The following is an 18,261-nucleotide window of genomic DNA, read 5'->3' as shown; positions in this document are numbered from 1 at the left end:
CAGATAAGACTGGCCCTAAAGGAACCAATGGAATTAGACCAGCCTTGGAACAAGGGAAGGCACCAGCCAGCCTTGGTGGAAAGGGGTCTTGTATCAGCTTGATCTTTGTCGTAAAGAAGCATGCAAGATCCGATGCCCACGATTCTGTGGGAGCAGTCTGAGCCGCATTCGACCATGGGGCAGTAAATTCCCTAACGATCGTGAAGATCTCTTTGCAAGATTTTGAGGCATCCTCAATCCTCCTGGAAAAGTAGCTCTTTTTCTCAAGGAAAATCTCTCAATGGTACGCTTTAACCACGGTTCTGTATTCGAGTCTGGAGGCTGGACTATACTGCGCTCGCCAGGCCCTTTCTGCCACCTTGCACTGCCTGCGAGAAGCAAGCAGCGCACCAGTAAACCAAGGAGCAGAAACCCGTTTGGGCAGTGAATGGGGGTCCTCCAAGGGGCCAGGTCATTCAACCTTTCCACGAACCAGGCCTGCAAGGACTCCAGGTCCCTCTCCAAAACCCCTGTAAGAGGGCAGGGATGTTCACAGAGTGCCTGTGACAGCATTTCAGGAGTCACCCAGTGAAATGCCCTAGACGCGGATCCTAGCTGCCTGGGGGCACTACTCGGGGGTTTCTTCCTGGCTGGTATATAAAAGTAAACCAGACGATGGTCGGTCCATAGAACCGGCAGAAGTGCCGTCACCTCTATAGGGGAGGAAGAAAAGACCTGGTCTAAAGTATGGCCTTTGTCATGTGTTGGTCCAAAGAGGAAGGGGGCTAAGCCCAGAGGAGCCGTGATATCAGAAAGTTTAATCACGTCTGGGTCCAAAGCATCGTTTATGTGAAAGTTAAAGTCACCAGCCAAGATGCAATGGTCCTCTCTCAGGGCCAACGCTGACATAGCAGACTGGAGCTCTTCGAAAAAAGTACTTGCTGGCCCGGGGGGTCTGTATACTAACAGTCCTTTCACTGACTGATAAGGAGCCAAAGATAGAGAGAAGGCAAGGGATTCAGACCCTTTGATAGCCTCAGTAGGAATGATAGAACATCCAACGGAATTCCGCACCACGAGTGCTACGCCGCCGCCCCTTCCTTCCGATCTATCCTGCCTATAGATGCTAAATTCTGGCAGGATCGCAGAGGCGATATCCGGGTTGGAAGAAACTCCGAGCCAGGTCTCAGTAAGCATCAGGCACACTGGTTTTTCCGTGGTCAAGATGTCAAAGAGCTCCTGAGCGTGGCTGCGCACTGACCTGGTGTTTAATAGCATACAAAGATGCTTCACCGAAGTCACGTCCCGGTGAGGGGATGTCCGTGGAAAGATGCCTGGCAACCAGCCACAGCCTGGGCATCTACTCTTGCCTCTATGGTGACCAGGGAATACCTTAGAGCAACCACACGATACCTTTTGTAGGGACCGTAGTTGCAAAGATGTATAGCGGGCCAAAGTGGCTCCAGGGGACATTGGTCAGCCGAAACCAGGCCACCCGCCGCTCCGTCCGCCTCCGGGACGCTGACGGGTGCAGACGGGCAGGACTCTGGCACGCCTCCGGCACAGTGAAGGCACGCCCGCTGCACTGGTCCGCTGCGCGGAGGAGCGAGCTTTAAATAGGAGTCCCTGTGGACATCCGGAGCACTACACCGCTCACTAATGCAGTTCCTGGTATTCACCCCACTCCAAGATGGCGCCCGTTCCTAGCCCACCACCCGGAACCGGGAACCGGACCCGCGAAATGCGGTGGAAAACAATTAACGTGCAGGTAAGGGGCCCTAAAAGCTGTCCGCTAAAAACATGGTTTAAGAAAACATAACATAAAAGAAATAGAAAAACGGGAGCGTTTAAAAAGAGGAGCGCGATAGGTTACCACAGACCTTGCAATGAGTTTTAGAGGTGTTCATTTCAAGGTACAGGTTATCAGGGTCGGTTTGGGATTAGCGTTTGGCCCGGGCAGTCCCAGGGCCGGACTGGCCGTAAATGGCACCGGGCAATCCCCCGCTGCGCCGCACGGGTGGGGGGCCGGTTTAGGGCCACCAGGGGCATCGGCCCTGTATCAAAATCGGCCGAAAACCGGCCCTGGCAAAGAGCTCGGCGGAACCACAACCCCCGGGGGGCGGCCGAGCACTTTGCCAGGGTCGGTTTTGGTTCCCAGTACGGCCGTGGGCAGTCCCCAAAAATGTAGACCCTCATTCGCAGATCATGCCCTTTCATGAAACATCATTTGGTTAGTCTCATTGGACTTATTTTTAGAGAAATGTTTGGTGACCTCAGCATTTTAAAACTTAAAAAAGTAGTATGATTTGTGAAAACGAGAAGTACAGCATTTTAGCCAGGTGGGTGAGGTGAAATAAAATGTCCCTAGGGCCTCAATACCTGATCTCGCTAGGGTTGCCACCTGGCCTTTTTGAACCAACATGATCTGCATTTTTATTTCCTGACCGGTGCGAAAATAAAGAAAATCACAAAAAGTCTAATTCTTCCTCTAATCAGTATGCATTTTGAACAGTCAACGTAAGGTGAAAGCACTTTAAAATGTGTTTTAAAGCTGCTATACTCATCTATGACTAAAGCTAAACTAAACAAAGACAGAAAAGCCGTGTCAAAAAATAATATAGCTATTGTAGTATAAATAGTACTCTCTAATTATCAAGCTGTGGTCTTTGTAGAATCTGATAACATAAATAAATTGCTGTTTTTTCTAATTGCTTTTTTGTAGTTTTACATAGAGTGAACTCAAGCTCAAATGTATTTTTACTTCAGGTACTCCGAGATTAAGTGATTTGCCCAGAATCACAGGATGTTGAGCTGATGCTGGGACTAGAACCTGATTTTCCACTTCCAAAGTCAGCAGGTTTGGCTGAAAGGCCACCTTACTTCACTCCCTCCCCAGCCCACCATTGCTTCAGGGTGATGGCCTTGCAGTGAGGAGGTCATAACAAGGGCTGCTGCTGCTCCAGTGGGGCCTGGGTTGCAGATGGCCCTTAGCTAGAAAGCCCTGCCTCCCCAGCGAGATTCCTGCATACTCCCACCCTCCATTGTCTGAATGTGATGGCTTGGCAGGGGATGGATCAGAGAGAAGACACTGCTTCTGAGCTAAGCCGCCCCCACGGGGCGCCGAGGTAAGAGTGTCCCAATAAATGGAGCAACACCTGGTCCCCAGAAAGGCCGATTGTCACACTTACCACCCTTGCCTGCCGACCTCATCCTGAAGTGCAATGGCCGGGCAGGGCAGGAATAAAGCAGGGCATGTCCTTGAAAACACCACTCATATGCCACCGATAGGCACCAGCACTTCGGTCAGGGCCGGACTACCCGCCTTCCCAATTCGACCCTGCTTGTGACTGGATGCCCTTCTGAAAATATGTTCCTTTTTGTGGGGCTCAAAGTTCCACTATGACTGTTTCACTGAAGTCCTTAGTACCTCCTTACTTTCTTTGTGGAGTTTTGATATGCCTTCCTTACTATAACTTAGAGCCATCCTCCAAAGAAATGTCCTTGTAGTTCAAAATCCTGTTGAATCTAGTCTTTATTGTTTCCTCACCAGATTTCTCAGAACTGCCAGAAGGTGGATGGTGGCTGCACAGATCTGGTCTTACAGATATTCATTTTGTGACTCCATATGAACCAGAACTGGAATGTTACACTCCTTGAATTCCCTGAGCTTCTTTTTATCATCTTGCAATGCAGTCTCAGAGGCCTCCAGCTAGCCAATCCTCATCTTTTTATTCTGTACTGTCCCCACTGTTTAGCATTGTTGCTGGTGAATGAGGCCATTTTCGTATTTGAAGCGATTGCCTTTTTGATGGTATACAATCTTTACAACAAATCTTTTACCACGCAATACCATTACAACGCAGTCATTACAACGCAAACCATTACAACGCATTGCGCTGGGGGGCGCTCTAGGATAGGGAATAAGTTTAATTTACTATCCAACACCTTCCCTAGTGTCCACGGGGACTGGAGTTGGAATAGTAAATTAAACTATTCACTATCCAGCACCCCAAAGCGCTATGCGTTGTAATGGTATGCGTTGTAAAAACCGCGTTGTAAAGGTTTGCGTGGTAAAAGTATGCGTTGTAACGTCATACATCCCTTTTTGATATCTGATGTAGCTCACTGCAGGTCTCTTAGGGCTGACAAGATTAGATTCCCTTGGAGACTTCCAACCATCATCCTCAATAGCAATGTCTATCATCTCCCTTACACTTCCACCTACTCGGATGGCATTATGGAGGATCGAAAGTCAAGTGGACCTTTCTTGCTTTTATTTTTGTTTCTTTTGGAGGCATGGCAAGTGCTGTGCTACAGGAGGCTCTCTAAGTGCAGGTCTCAAAAGTTTTGATATGGCCTCCAGGACCAGCTGTCATGCCCTCTCCCTTGGGACACCCCTAACTCTTAGGCTCTTTCTCACTTCTCCGGTCTTTCGCCACAACGCTTTTTATCCACTGGGAGGTGCTGGTGTCCGATTCCGGTACTTTGCAGCTCCTAATTCTTGGTATGGGTCACTTTTAAATCAGCAGGGTCGCGATGGAGGTCTACTGCTATACCCACTTTCGGCAGCATTCCCACTGCTAGGTTCCTGGAGTACTTGTGCAGCAATCTTGATGTTGTCAGGGTCACAGACGTTGTACTTCTCATTTTTCTAGCTGATACGAGGAAGAAAACCTCACAAGGTGGAATCCTCCAGCAGAACTCAGGAGAGCACTCCCCGTCTGCTCTTGAACCGAAAGCAGTTTCGGGCCTGGAGGAGTTTAGCCAGAGTACTAAACCAGCATAATGTGCTCCAGCACCTGGCCATCTTGGGCCCCAATATATATATTTTAAAGTACATTTGGTGAAATGTGGGCTATGAAAATCTGGTCTGAAGGGGGAGGCACAAGCATTTATTGCTGATGTGAGTTCACCTCTCTCATTCCTAATGACCTTTTCAGATGTATCTTCTTATCGGTACATCTTTGCACTTCACTTCTGATTTTGCTTCATTGAATAGCCGTCCATACCATTTATTTCATTTTCAAAAAAATGATTTAAAGATCTACTTTTATTCAGGGAAAATGTTCAGATTTTCAACAAAAAAGTTATTCAATTATATACCCAAAGATTTGTTTAAAAAAAAACCTGTGAAAGGGACTTAAATTGTAAATGAACATTGCACTGAAAAAGTATATATGTTGGAAGCTTAAAATATCAAAAATACTAAGAACTCACTTTTGAATCCTGTAGATATGGATTGCTGTGGATGTTCTGATTACATTCCTCTGGGAAACAGGACAAACCACAGATCTAGGCTGCCTTTTAAAATCACTCTGGGTTTTTAAGATATCAACCGCATTTTTTTTACAATATTTGAGAAACGCTCGCTAACGCTGAGAGACTGGTGAGAGGAGCATCTGTTTTTTTGGTTTTACTTGCTGCTAGCATCACATGTAATTTTGTACAAAGGTAATGATGCTAAAGTGCAAATACAAAGGTAACAAATAGTATCACTTTCCTCACATACATGCAGTTTTATATAGCACAAACTTGACTGAGAGGCACTGGAATGCTAAGCATGAGCACCAGTTAATTTTACAAAAAGTCGGATTCGTGTTTTTTAGGTTCAGGTAAATTAGGTAATTTGCCCAGAATCACAGGATGTTGAGCGGACGCTGGACTTGAACTGGTTCAGTAATTTCGAAGTCGGTAAAGACCACAACCTCTCTCTGTTGACTGCAATAACTGATATCGGGCAGGCAAAGGGGGGCAGAAAAAGCTTATTTATCCTTGCCTGTTCTATGGCAGTGATGGGTAATAAATAAACTGAGGCACTCCTAGTTGGCCTCACCAATCCCCACCACTCCTATTTTTCAGTGCGCTCCCCTGCCCAAGTCCTTTTCCCAGCAAATGCTAATGACTTCCCATTAGCAGCTCCTTGAGGCATCTGTCACACCTGGAAGTAGCCGGGAGGCAGGGACACCCCATGCAGGGATGACCAGGAGCAGCCATTGTCACTTTTCTCTAAGAAATACCCGGCTGTGCATCTCTTCACTGTTAGTGTAAGTATGCTGGTGTGTGCTTGCGGTGGAAACGGCCCAAGTGGTGGGGCTACTTTTTCCACCAAAAGAACGGCCCACCTACTGTCCTCAGCCACAGGCCCATCGACCCAAGCCTAATTTCCTGCCTTGCCAATCAGTGGCTGCAGATTATCCATGAACTTGACAACATTATCGAGTCCTCTCAAACCATTGGGGGTGAGGGCAATTAAGACTACATCATCTGCATATAACAGTGCTGAAACAATCCAGTGTCCCACCTTTGGCAGGTCCTTGCCAATGGCGATCAGAAAATCGCTCAGCCCATTAATATACAGAATACATATATTGGGAGCATTTAATCAGGCCAGGTGAACACTTTTGGTCAGACCAAAAGTTTCAGTACATACTCCCTCTGACCCATATCTCACAGAGGCAGTCACTCCCCTGGGAAGAGGCTGTAGAAAATGTATAAGAAGTTAAGATAGGCTTATATGTCCCAGAGTGCCCCATAACTTTGATCAGTTTACCTGGCCAAAGCTACTACCGACATCCATACATGTACTTAAAAAATTAGATGCAAGTTCAAGCATTGCTCTTGGGTCCCCAATCCTGCTCTAAATCTAAAGAGCATCATATTAATAACCTTATTCTTGTTTGCCCAGGCCTCAGTTCTATGAAGAATAATACATCCTACAATTTTAGCCTCTGAATCAATTAAATACATTAGTCTATTGCACTTAAGATCTATTTATTTCCCTTCTTATAAATAGGAACAACAGTAGTGGTCTTCCATGATGTTGGAATGCTGATGCTTATGTCAGTCTTGATGACATTAGTTAAGATCGGCCCCCAAAGTTGTGTTTGATTTATACAAGTCCATAGGGACCCCAACAGGTCTCAGGGCCTTATGAGATGGATTAGCATTTATGACGTTGACAACCTCCTCAAGAGAAAAACAGGAAGTTTGTGGGAGCCTCCTGCATATTATTATCCCCGTCTGCATCAAAAGAATAGATATGACTAAAGTGTTCCACCCAACCTTTGGGGCTGATATTGTGCCCTGCCCATTTGAGTTATCAGGACCACTTTTGTTAGTGTTTGCAATTTTCCAAAAGGTGAGGCACCAGCATCTTTGTCTTTGCAAGCGTTGACCATGTTTTTTCAGGTTTCTTCCTTTGTTTCTGCTTTCTGCATCCTAATAGCCAGTTTATATATGGCTCTAGCCTTGACAATCTTGTCTTGGGTTCTTGGAATGTCATTTAGGGCTCAATATAGCCTACTGTTTGCAGTTCTACATTCTTTATTAAACCAACTTGGGGAAGGGCTTTACTTGGTTGAGGTGAATCCCGAAAGAGCTAGCATATTAGAGCTATTAAGCTTAATAAAGCCACCCGGATAGATTGGGGAGCACGGTTAAGAGTCAGCAGGCAATCATTAATTAGATCAAAATTGTCTTTAATAATGGAGACAAGCAGGGACAGGAAATGTACACATCTCCATCTTAGGGGCCGATTAAGATCTTGTTAGGAAAGCATTCCTACCGAATCGGATCCGGAATGCTTTCCGAACGACTCAGATCGGGGGAGTCTGAACAAGCAATTAGGATGCATATGGATGCATCCAGATACAATTCGGTCAGACTCCCATTGACTTCAACGGCATCCTGTGTTCAGAACGTAAACACAGGCTCCCATTAAAAAAAGGGGTTCTTGGGGAAAGTCATGAGATTACAGGGAAATGTTATAGACTCTGAGATTTCAAACAAGTGAGAAAGGCCAGAAATGAGGAAAAGCTCTGAGGCATATAAACTGGTAAGTGATTGGAATTGTATCACTAACCAGTTTCTAGTTATGTGCTTCACACTGATTTATTTCATTTTGTTTGCGTCCTCTACAAAGCTGATTGGTGTGGAAAATTGTCTATTGGAAAACTGTAACTTGCCTAACGAATATTACGTTTTATCATTATAGGAGAGCTTTTGCCAACAGAAACCATTGTGACAGAACCACCTAAAATAAAAGAGGAGCCACCTGAAGACCAGTTTCCTTGTTCACAGCCACAAGGGAGTCCTTCCAAGAGGCCACGAAACAATGATTATCTTTCAGCACCAGGCCCACCACCCAACCTCATGGAATTCCCTATCTCGGCACAGTATGACTTTCTCTCAACCCAGGACAGTCTCTCAATGGTATTTTCCCCTTACCAGATCGAGATGCCCCCATCACCGGATCGTCAGCAGAACAGAAACAGCCAATCCTCCTCTTCATCCTCTTCAGCATCTTCTACTTCTAAGGCAACCTTTGACCCTGCAGATTGGTTGGAGGCCCTAACTTCAGGATCCACTTCTGGATTTGGGCCCAGCAGTCCTGTTGGAACCAGCATCTTCTCCACTGACTTCTTCGATTCTCCGGACCTCAGTGTGAACAGAATGATTGACCTCATGGTGGAGCAGTGGTAAACACAGAGCTTTAAAATGAATTCAATCACATGTATGGGGGACATTAAACATGCTTTCTCATATCCTACTGTCTAGTAGAAATGAAAGAAAGAAAGATAATCTTTCTTCTTATAGGCGTCTATCTCCTCAGATATGTGGGAGAAAGGAGAAAAAGGCAGCACAGAGAACCCCTCTCCTAAGCCCCAGGACAGTTAAAGGGTCATTGTGGAGAAGTACACTGTGGTTACCACTTCGGATGAAACGATGTAGGAAGTTCTCTGCGAGTCTGTCACCCCTACACCAAAGAACAAAACAAATATTGTTTTGAGTTGCAATTTAGAATGAGGAAACAAAATGTTGAGGGCTAAACTATTACTTGAAAAGGGAAATGCTAATTCCAACCACACATGCAACATGTGGGAGTACAGATCCTCTATAAGGTTACAAATATATTAGTTTAGCTACAGAACATCTGCTTTGATGCCTCCTCTGCACTTTACACATACCTACCAAGGGTGCCTTATCTTGCCTGATGCAATGTCAACCCTCAAAGTTTGCACACATTAATCAATGTATTACAGTGCATGATGGTACATTGCCACATCACTAACTGGGTTAGTAGTAAACCTGCACAATGCAGGCCTACAAAGACCATTGAAAGGCCTTTTGATGGTAGCTATGGAAAGTAGATCTTAATCTATATTGTGGAAATAATACCAGACGTTATTCCAGTTCGATGCCTATCGATCAGTTGATTACTCATTTTAAATGTCCTCTAGAGTTAAATCAGATGAAAATAAACCCAGAAAGAATTAAACCCGCCTATCATTGAATCTTAATATGCAGTCATTCCTTCAATGTACCTGAATATCCTGAATTGCATCCTCATTTTTCCATCATTCCTCTTGTAGGCCCAGCAAAATATATCAGTATTACGGATAAACCTGTAAAACAGCCCAGTCAGCTACTTTGCCTGCTACATCTCTACAAGTACAACCAGAGTGTGTCTGTTATTATAGCTCATAAAGACAGAGTTTAACCCAACAGTGTCTAGAACTGTTATATCAAATGTAGAAGTCTACAAGACCTATGTTTATACCTGTGAACGTGATTGTAATTTAAAAATAACTTCAAAATCAGTTTGTAACATCTTGAAATGAGAAATAGTCAATAACTAACACAGACCACATATATATATTAAAAAAAAAATATATATATATATATATATATATATATACCTTGAGTTCTAAAGGCAAACGAATGCCAAGCCGTATCTCTGAACGTCCTCTTCTCATTTAACAAGTTTATATTCAAGCATCTCTTCCTCAGTAGATTATGAGCTAAAACAGGTTGAGATAGACACAATGAGGTGTGCAAGACAAGAAGCCATAATACATATTATGGTAATCATTTTATCAACAACATGTCTACCTTCCCTTTAATGTGTTGTCACCAAAACCCTGTTTCGTCTTAGCTTTCTCCCGCGAGCCATCTTCATTGTTGCCTGATGTTTCGGACTTATCATTAATCGTGCCTTAAGTAGCAGCTCCATTACCACCTGCACCCAAACTACTTTGAAAGCCATATTCAGGAATATTGAAATCCATGAGATTCTAAGTCTCTAAAAAGCTTGTAGTTTTCTATATCATGTTTGATCCATTGCCTGGTTATTGTCAACTGTTTTTATTAACCATGTGTACTACTATATATTTGTATTGCTGGCAAATCTATCACATGTTAGAACTCAGTGCAGTAAATTAGCTTGGTAGCCAAGCTGTGTGCAATGACAAGAGCTTAGCATTTAGGAGTAAGTACACTTGATTGGTAACTAAGTGACATGACTAGTATTTTATATTTGAAGGCCACTGACAACAATATGACAAATCAGTAAATAATGATTTATTTACCTTATAAACAAACGGTCAAAAGAGGAACTACAAGTAGAAAATACACAAAATAGAGGTAGTTCACTTATAAATATGCAAAACATAATTAACATTATGTCAAAACATCAAGCAATTTGCACACATGATTTTGTAAGCACCTGTGTCTATTCCTTTTCGAATCTTAAAAATCAAACACAAAGGCGGGCATTCTAAACATTTTTTAGCTCTATTTACAGGAAATTGAGTGGGGACAGGGAGAACGAAGATTACTAAAATACTAAAGTAACTGTGAACAGGGTTAGAAGAAGAGAGGGTAAATTGCTAAAATGTATAATCCTTGGGATTTTTAAGAGGGGATAGGAATTCAAATAAATACAGAAACTGTAGCTGCTGTGAGCACTGGTTCACTAGCCTTCTGTAATATCATTTGGGATTCACTTCTCTGGTTCTCATACTGTACTTTCCCTGTTAGTGGCATACCCAAAGAGATCATTCATCTTACTTATATTAATTAATTTATATATTTCTATTGCAAGATTTGGATGTTAAATCTCAAAAGGTTAAAGGTGCCAAACTTCCTAGTCTTTCTGTCCCTGTGTAAATGTTGTAATTGTTCTCAACACCTCTCACAGTGTTTTTTTCATTCATTAACATATGAAGTAGGTTATGGTACCCTCTAACATTTGGCCATTGCATTTTCTCAATGCTCATATTTAATCAGGCATTGATATCCAGTTGATCCTGTGATATCAACATGCAATACAATATGCACTCACTAGCATATGGCCTGGGCAGGTAAGGCTAGAAGCTTTTAGAGCAAAAGGTGAAATTCTAAAATAATTTGTTATCCATAGAGAGGGCTTCCCTTTCAATAGCAGAAACACTGGAGCAAGAAATATGGTTACAGTTTCCCACTTGGCATTTATAAATCAAATGTATGGCCAATCCCTAGCCTGTCTTGTCCACATAGGTACTTTAATTGAGTGTTTAGACATGGTATCTTGTGAATGTGCATATGCACAAGCTCTACTACCACAATGTTGGTTGTTTAATGCACCTACCATTTTTTGCGTTTGTTATGCTTTCACAATTGGAATGTAATATGAGGGTGTCCTGCAGACTACATTCTCATACATACTTTACAGTGCCCCTAAAAAACAGAATCCCTTACCTGACAATTACTACACATCCTTCCTCAACTTTAAACCTAGGTAAAACCTTCAGGATATTTAAAAAAGCTGGTCAGTGGTCAATTTTTGTTTGTTTTTCCCAGTCATCGGGCTACCAATCAGAAGTTTCAGATTGACCAGAACAGTAGGACCTGAGATTCCAGTAATGGTTCTTCTATGTTATTTTAAATAGAGTTTAATTGACATTTTAACTAAATTTACGAAGAAATCACATCTCTGGTTTCGTGCAAAATCATCTCTCATCATTACAGGCCAGCATTCTACAAATTAACTGTTAAGGATGACACCAATAAGGAAAACCACTTGGAAGAGCCGGAGCAGTACTGCTTACTAAATACATCTTTAAACAAGAAAGGCTTTTGATTTACATATGCAATTTCCACAACTCTAAAATATAAACGGAATATAGATGTATAAAAAGTATAGATTAAAGAATATATGTTTGCTATAAAATACCAATCTCAAAATATCCAATTTTCAAAAAAGTGAAAACCATTTGCTAATGTGATAAAATTTCACAAAAGAGGTGACTCTTTGAGGAAATTGTGACAGCAACACATTCATGATCTACTAGTTCTCAAACACAAGGTAGCTGGAGGTTTCAATTTTCTTTAATTATCCAAGCGGTAGAATTTAATTCTAATGCCAGTGCTGAAATCTGCCTGGAAAATTAAAATTAAGCAATCATTGGGCATCAAAAGACTATGAGTAAGAAAGAGTGTTTAGATGAAAGACTCTAATCGTAGTAGTCAATCGCAAGTTGTTTTCATGTCCAGTCATACAGGCAAGAGTAAGAATTTTGAAGGCAAACAGCCTTGTTCTGTTCCTCTAGATCATCGCTCTATTTTGTGATCCGATAAAGCTATTGCCTTGTAAGTGTCCGGCCTGGTGGAAAAACAATATATCACGCTCATGACATTATATACAGTAACTCGTGCATTCATTCCCTATTGGTGTCCGATTTTAAAAAGTTGCGTACATTATCAAGCCCAGCTAAGAGTTCATATGTCACCAAACAAATCACAATATCTCTTCTTTGAGTGGCTTTGATGAATGTCATACAAACTAACAATAGAGGTCAAAGGAATAAAAGGCTGCACCCTAACTCGCTTTAGCACAAGTAACATACAATATTTTATCCTTTAGACTGCACATTTTTTATATCCTAATGTGGTCAGGGTATCATGAAAAGCTATTAGAGTGCATATTCCAGTTGATCCGTAAAGATTCATTTCACTTTATTCGACAGTTTAGTCTTAAAATCAATAAAACGGACAATATTATAAAATGTGAAACAAATGAGAAAATACGATCTGCACAACACTATCCAAATAAAAAGTCATTTCATCACAATTAAGCCATGAGAAGGTGATAAAAGTAAGAATAATTAAAAACAAACATAAAATACAACGAACACTGAAACAGCAGAATAAAAGCCATGTGGCCAGTCCTTTAATTAATCTTATCTGTTCGATGGCCATCAGACAATTATAACGAATATCAGACAAAGATGACAGCTAAGTGACCATTCATTCCTAACTCTAAAACGACTAAGTGCAATTTATATCAATGTACTTAGTTTCACCAATAATGGTATTAAGGAGATTCAGTGGCAGCTGTTAAGACCCTGGCTCCAATGACCCATATTTTGCCCAAAAACTTTGCAACTGCACATGTTTAGGCCTGGTTACAATGTGATTTTAAAGTTCTTAGAGGAGCTAGGCTAATTCATGCTCCTAATAGCCTCCAAATTGCATTGATCCAAGTCAGGCATATAGCGACATAGCCAATACAGGCAAATAAAACATGGCCAGTTGTTTCAGGGGAAATGTTGCAAGTAGGGCATAGTGCATCATTACCCGGGGCCCAACTAATGGTAAATGTTTTAAGGGGTAATGTACCAACCCTGAATTGAAAATATAATTTCCCATTTAGGGGTGCTACAATGGCATTCCAATAGAATTCCAGTGAGGAATTACATTTAAAATAAAAAAAGACCAAATGAAAGGATGGTCAAGACTAGCACTGACTTCATTCTCATCAACCCATTGCCAATAATGTTTCTTTAGCAGTTCAGCAGTCAGAAGTGGACTAGAATGGGGTTGTCCCAAAATATCCCAAGTCCTACAGCCGAGAGTAGCTTTTGGACTTGCTTTAACCAGGATATTTGGTGGAATCTATCAGACTCCATCATAGCACCTGGATACCCTATAGGGTGATTAGCCGCACTTTATAAATCCTGATTTATTGATTGATGATTGAGCCGTAAGGGCCACACCATGCTCGGCAAATTCTAGTTGTAGCCATAGCCTTCGCTAGAAGAGCAAAGGGTGGAGAGTGACTCGATCAGGCAAAAATATGCTTGCCCATGTCCATCAGTAGGGGCTTAGTTGGAGTGCTTTGGGGTAGCCTGACTAAGTTCTTTTAAAATCTATTTTCTGAGGTGTATAGTGAGTCTAGTTTAGAAAAACCCAACAGCTCAGAACCATAAAGGACGGAGCTGACAGCTTTGCTGTCATATATCTGTAGTATGGTGCAATTAGTTTGGTAAGGGATCTGCTTAGTTCTCTTACAATAACACCTGTTGTTTGACCATGTTTGAGTGTCAAAAGTTCTACCTGAGGTTTCCATGACAAGTTGAAAGCATTGGTAATGTCCAGATAACTGAATACCTCTACACTGTTAAAGGGTAAGCCACGCAGTTCCAGTCTGCCTCTAAACGATCTATGTTTGCTAAGCCATAAGCTTGGTTTTTGCAGAGTTTATTGCTCAACCCCGGGACTTGCAATATTCCTCAAATATGGTTAATGCTCATTGAAGGCCACTGTGGGTTTCAGTTCCAGTCTGCCTCTAAACGATCTATGTTTGCTAAGCCATAAGCTTGGTTTTTGCAGAGTTTATTGCTCAACCCCGGGACTTGCAATATTCCTCAAATATGGTTAATGCTCATTGAAGGCCACTGTGGGTTTTCAGTATCAATATCATCTGCAAATAGCAATTTGGGTGTTTTCTTGCCAGTCAGAGATGGTACATTAATTAAAAAACAGAAAAGGTGCCGGACGATGTCGTTAAGATATAATGAAAACAGGGTGGGAGCCAATACGCAACCTTGGCAAACACCTTTATTGATAGGAAATCGTTCAATCACATGACCCTGAGGCCCTCAACTGACTATGCATCATTCCCCTTCATGTAAACATATCAATAAACTCAAAAGAATCTTGGGGATGCCTCCTTGGGACCAGATTAAAGGCAGATTTGAGGTCTACAAAAGCAACATATACATTGTCCCTGCCGACCACAACTGTCTTCCAGTAAATTAAAAGAATGCAAAAGACTTGGTCTAGTGTGGATCTCTTTTTTCTGAAGGCTGCCTGGAAAGGGTATATACTAGCCTTATGAGCAATCCATTCCTCTATCTTACAGAGAACCAAATAAGCAAACATTTTATGTTCCCAATTTATCAGGCTAATTGGCCTGTAGTTTAATGGAAGAGCTCTATTCTCATTCTTGTATATCAGAATAACTTCCACACCCTTTGAAGATTCGGGTACGGGACACTGCATTATAAAATAGGAGGATGTACTTAGACCAGCTGTGTCTATCTGACAAAAGATGTCTCCTGGGATACAATACGATCCTGACACTCTTCCACTAGTTATAGAATCCAAAACTGGGGATGCGTCTGTTGAATAGCAGATAGAATCAGAGACAACTGTAATGTCATCAACATGGTCAATCCCTGACACGTTATTCAAATCATTAGGATCGATCGTTGATTATTATAACTTTGAAAAACGGTCAACCTAAGACGGTGGAGCAATAATATTCTGAAAGATATCTGGAAGACATGTCCCTCAGGAAATCCTGTAAATCTATGCTTAGTTGCTATAAGATGAGTGGTGACTCCGCTACTTTGGACCAATTGATGCCCTGCATATCATTCGAGGGAATGTGTGGGCTAATATGGCTTGGACATTTATTTGTCTAAGACAAAAGGAAGCCATAAGAAGGCTTACCAGGTCATGGTCACTTTCAATCTAGTTTATGACCCTCGTATCCACTAAAGAAGACCATAAATAAATATCTAATTGGATTAATCTGTGCGGCTTGAGTGGATAGAGTTACTATAGGTGTTAACTCCCTGCCAATTGGAGGGGGCATTCTCATCTGTGGCTCTTAAGACGAAGTCGAAAATGAAGGCCTTAAGCTGTAAGGCTGCCTCAAACCACCTTTGGATAGGCAGAAGATCGAGCTTTGGAATTCCCCATAACTCATCCTTGTCACCATTTCTAGAGGAATTATCCTGGCCAAGGGTATGAGGTGGTAAAATTACCCTCTAGTATCAAGCTTGAGTATGAATGGTGAGCTATCAGATATTTTTCTAGGGTTGAAATGGTATGGGATCTTAATCCTCCATATAAACCCCTCTGGCATAAACATTGAAGATGTCAATGTCAGAAGGCCTCTCCTTATATCCCTTAGTCGAATGGCTAGAATGTCAAAGGAATCAGCATGTAACATTTGAATGTTACAATCAAGATCACGTCTGACCCAAATGGTTAGACCCCCAGCAGGCCTTCCAACAGGTCCACGGTTGGCAGGGATAAAATAATTTAAATAGCCCAATTTATAAGCCGGCTTCAAACACCAAGTTTGTCTTCTTTTCCCATGAGTTTACAATTTTTAAAAATGGTGTACGTTTTGAAAAATGGCTTACAATATCAAGCCCAGCTAAGAGCACATATGTTACCAAAACAATAACATTATCTCTTCTTTGAGACGGTGTAAGCCAGTTCTGTGAACTGGCTTTAATGAATGTCTTACAAACTAATAGAGGTAAAAGGAAACAAGGGTTGGGTTTTATAAGACGTAACATATAATTGTTTATCCTTCAGACTTCACACTTTGTATATCTCAATGTGACCAGGGTATCAGGGAAAGCTGTTCGTGTACATATTCCAGTTAATCAGACCGTTTCTAGTGGGTTCCGTTGAAATATAGGGTTTTGGACATAATTAAGAACACAATGCACTAGTAATCAATCAATAAGGACTGCCATCAGAGGAGGGATGATGTTCAAGCGGGAAGTGGTAACTTGGTTGTACTGTTTGAACTGACACATCCAGTAATACCTGGTCATTCCATTTAATGCTCCTCCCCCATTCCCAGCGACTTCACCACTTCAGTTTTGTTTTCTTTCACCCCAGGAAGCCTGATTTCGACGTCCTTTGTGTCTAGTGAGGAGTGGGAGATATGCCAGCAGCAAAAACAAAGAAGTTCCTGGAAAGAAAAAACTCAAAGAGGAAATATATATTGCAAAAGAGAAATATGCAAATGATGTCAGGATTTCGGTTTACCACCAGGAGACACAAGACAGGGAAGCACTCAAGACATTTTCTTTCCATTGGCAGAAGGATAAGGTGCAGTGGAGTGAGTAGGGTGGTAAGGATAGCTTTTAGAAAGCAAACCAAAAAAACTAATAAATATCATGTGATGTATTAGCAAAAAGAAAGTTATCTTCAATTTCCTGGTTCACTTTTGCCTCCCCAGATATCCCACTCCACTTCAAATCATGGCATGTGAGTTCAAACAGCACATAGTCCACTTGGGCCTGCCCCTCTATTCAGCTCCATTTTCCAGTTTGTTGTGGTGGTGGGACTAAAGACTGTGTAATAATTTGAGCATTACAATTTCATGTGCATATTGATTCTCCAAAGAAATCATTAATTAACCAGGGCTAATGGACAATGAGGAAGCCCAACTCACATCAAGATTGAAAAGTTCAATACAAAATTTAATATATATTTAAAAAGTGCTGTGTATGATATATCTCTGGAAATTAATATATTCTTCAAGGATAAATTAAACTGTTTCCTATTGTTGCATTCTCGTTTGAGTTGCCTCCTTTTTTATTATCTCGTGATGTTACATGTTGGTTTGGTTCTTTCAAGCTAAACAGGGGCTTAGATGATAACTGAGGTGCCCAGGCCCAGGGACATCTTACAATGAAGAGGCGTGATTGTGGGTGATATTCTTAAAGCACACTTTTAAATAGTGTACATTCAGAGAACCACTACACAAAATGGGCAATGAGAGGAATTAGGCAGTCTGTCAAAGGTCCTTTCAGGTCCAATATCTCCCCCCAAAAAGTATGACTTGGAAAGAAGTTAGCTTGTCCAAAACCACGGATAGTAGACAATTTGTGAGTACAAATGTAATTCTTTTTTGGGATACCAGATCCTCACACTCCAAGGCGACATGCTTCATCTTTGGGTTGTGCTCCATGTTGGGTGGAGGGTTCCTAATGAAGCACTTTTAGGAGATCTTTTTTAATCATTCATTTGTGGCTCACAAAGACTCAGTAGGCGATGACCCATTAAAGAAATATTCTGAGGGAGTATATGAAATTATTAGATTAGGCTGAATGAGATAAAATTGTCTATCGATAACCAATATTACATTTTTATTAGTTGAAACTGGAATCTATGACAAGATTAAAAAGACATAAGGGACATGCAGGAAATAATCATCCAAAGAGTCTCAGCAAAATGGTTGACATGTTTATTGCCAAAGAAAAGCTCCTTAGGTCTGTACCGTGGATTGAGAAAAGGTCCCTAAAATCGAACAATCTCCACACCAGAAGTGGTTGTAAAGATCACAATGGAACTTATTTGTTCTTCAATGCTTACAGTTGATCCTAACAATAGTTGGTCAGTACTCCAATACCTCATATTATCCATTAT

General features: G+C 41.6%; 1 protein-coding gene across 1 annotated transcript in view; it reads left to right on the top strand.

Moving 5' to 3' along the window:
- The window catches only part of MAMSTR (MEF2 activating motif and SAP domain containing transcriptional regulator), a 246,401-nt gene extending 229,000 nt beyond the window's left edge, over nt 1–17,401 (top strand). Inside the window, exons 13-14 of the mRNA XM_086930407.1 lie at nt 7,973–8,456; nt 16,726–17,401. Coding sequence (XP_086786533.1) covers nt 7,973–8,456; nt 16,726–16,756 — 515 coding nt within the window. The 3' untranslated portion in view covers nt 16,757–17,401. The remainder of the gene's footprint in view (nt 1–7,972; nt 8,457–16,725) is intronic.
- The last annotated feature ends 860 nt before the right edge of the window (nt 17,402–18,261 follow it).

This window comes from Lissotriton vulgaris, chromosome 7 (genome assembly GCF_964263255.1).
Source record: "Lissotriton vulgaris chromosome 7, aLisVul1.2, whole genome shotgun sequence".
Taxonomy (NCBI): domain Eukaryota; kingdom Metazoa; phylum Chordata; class Amphibia; order Caudata; family Salamandridae; genus Lissotriton; species Lissotriton vulgaris.
This window is presented reverse-complemented; position numbering and strand designations above follow the sequence as displayed.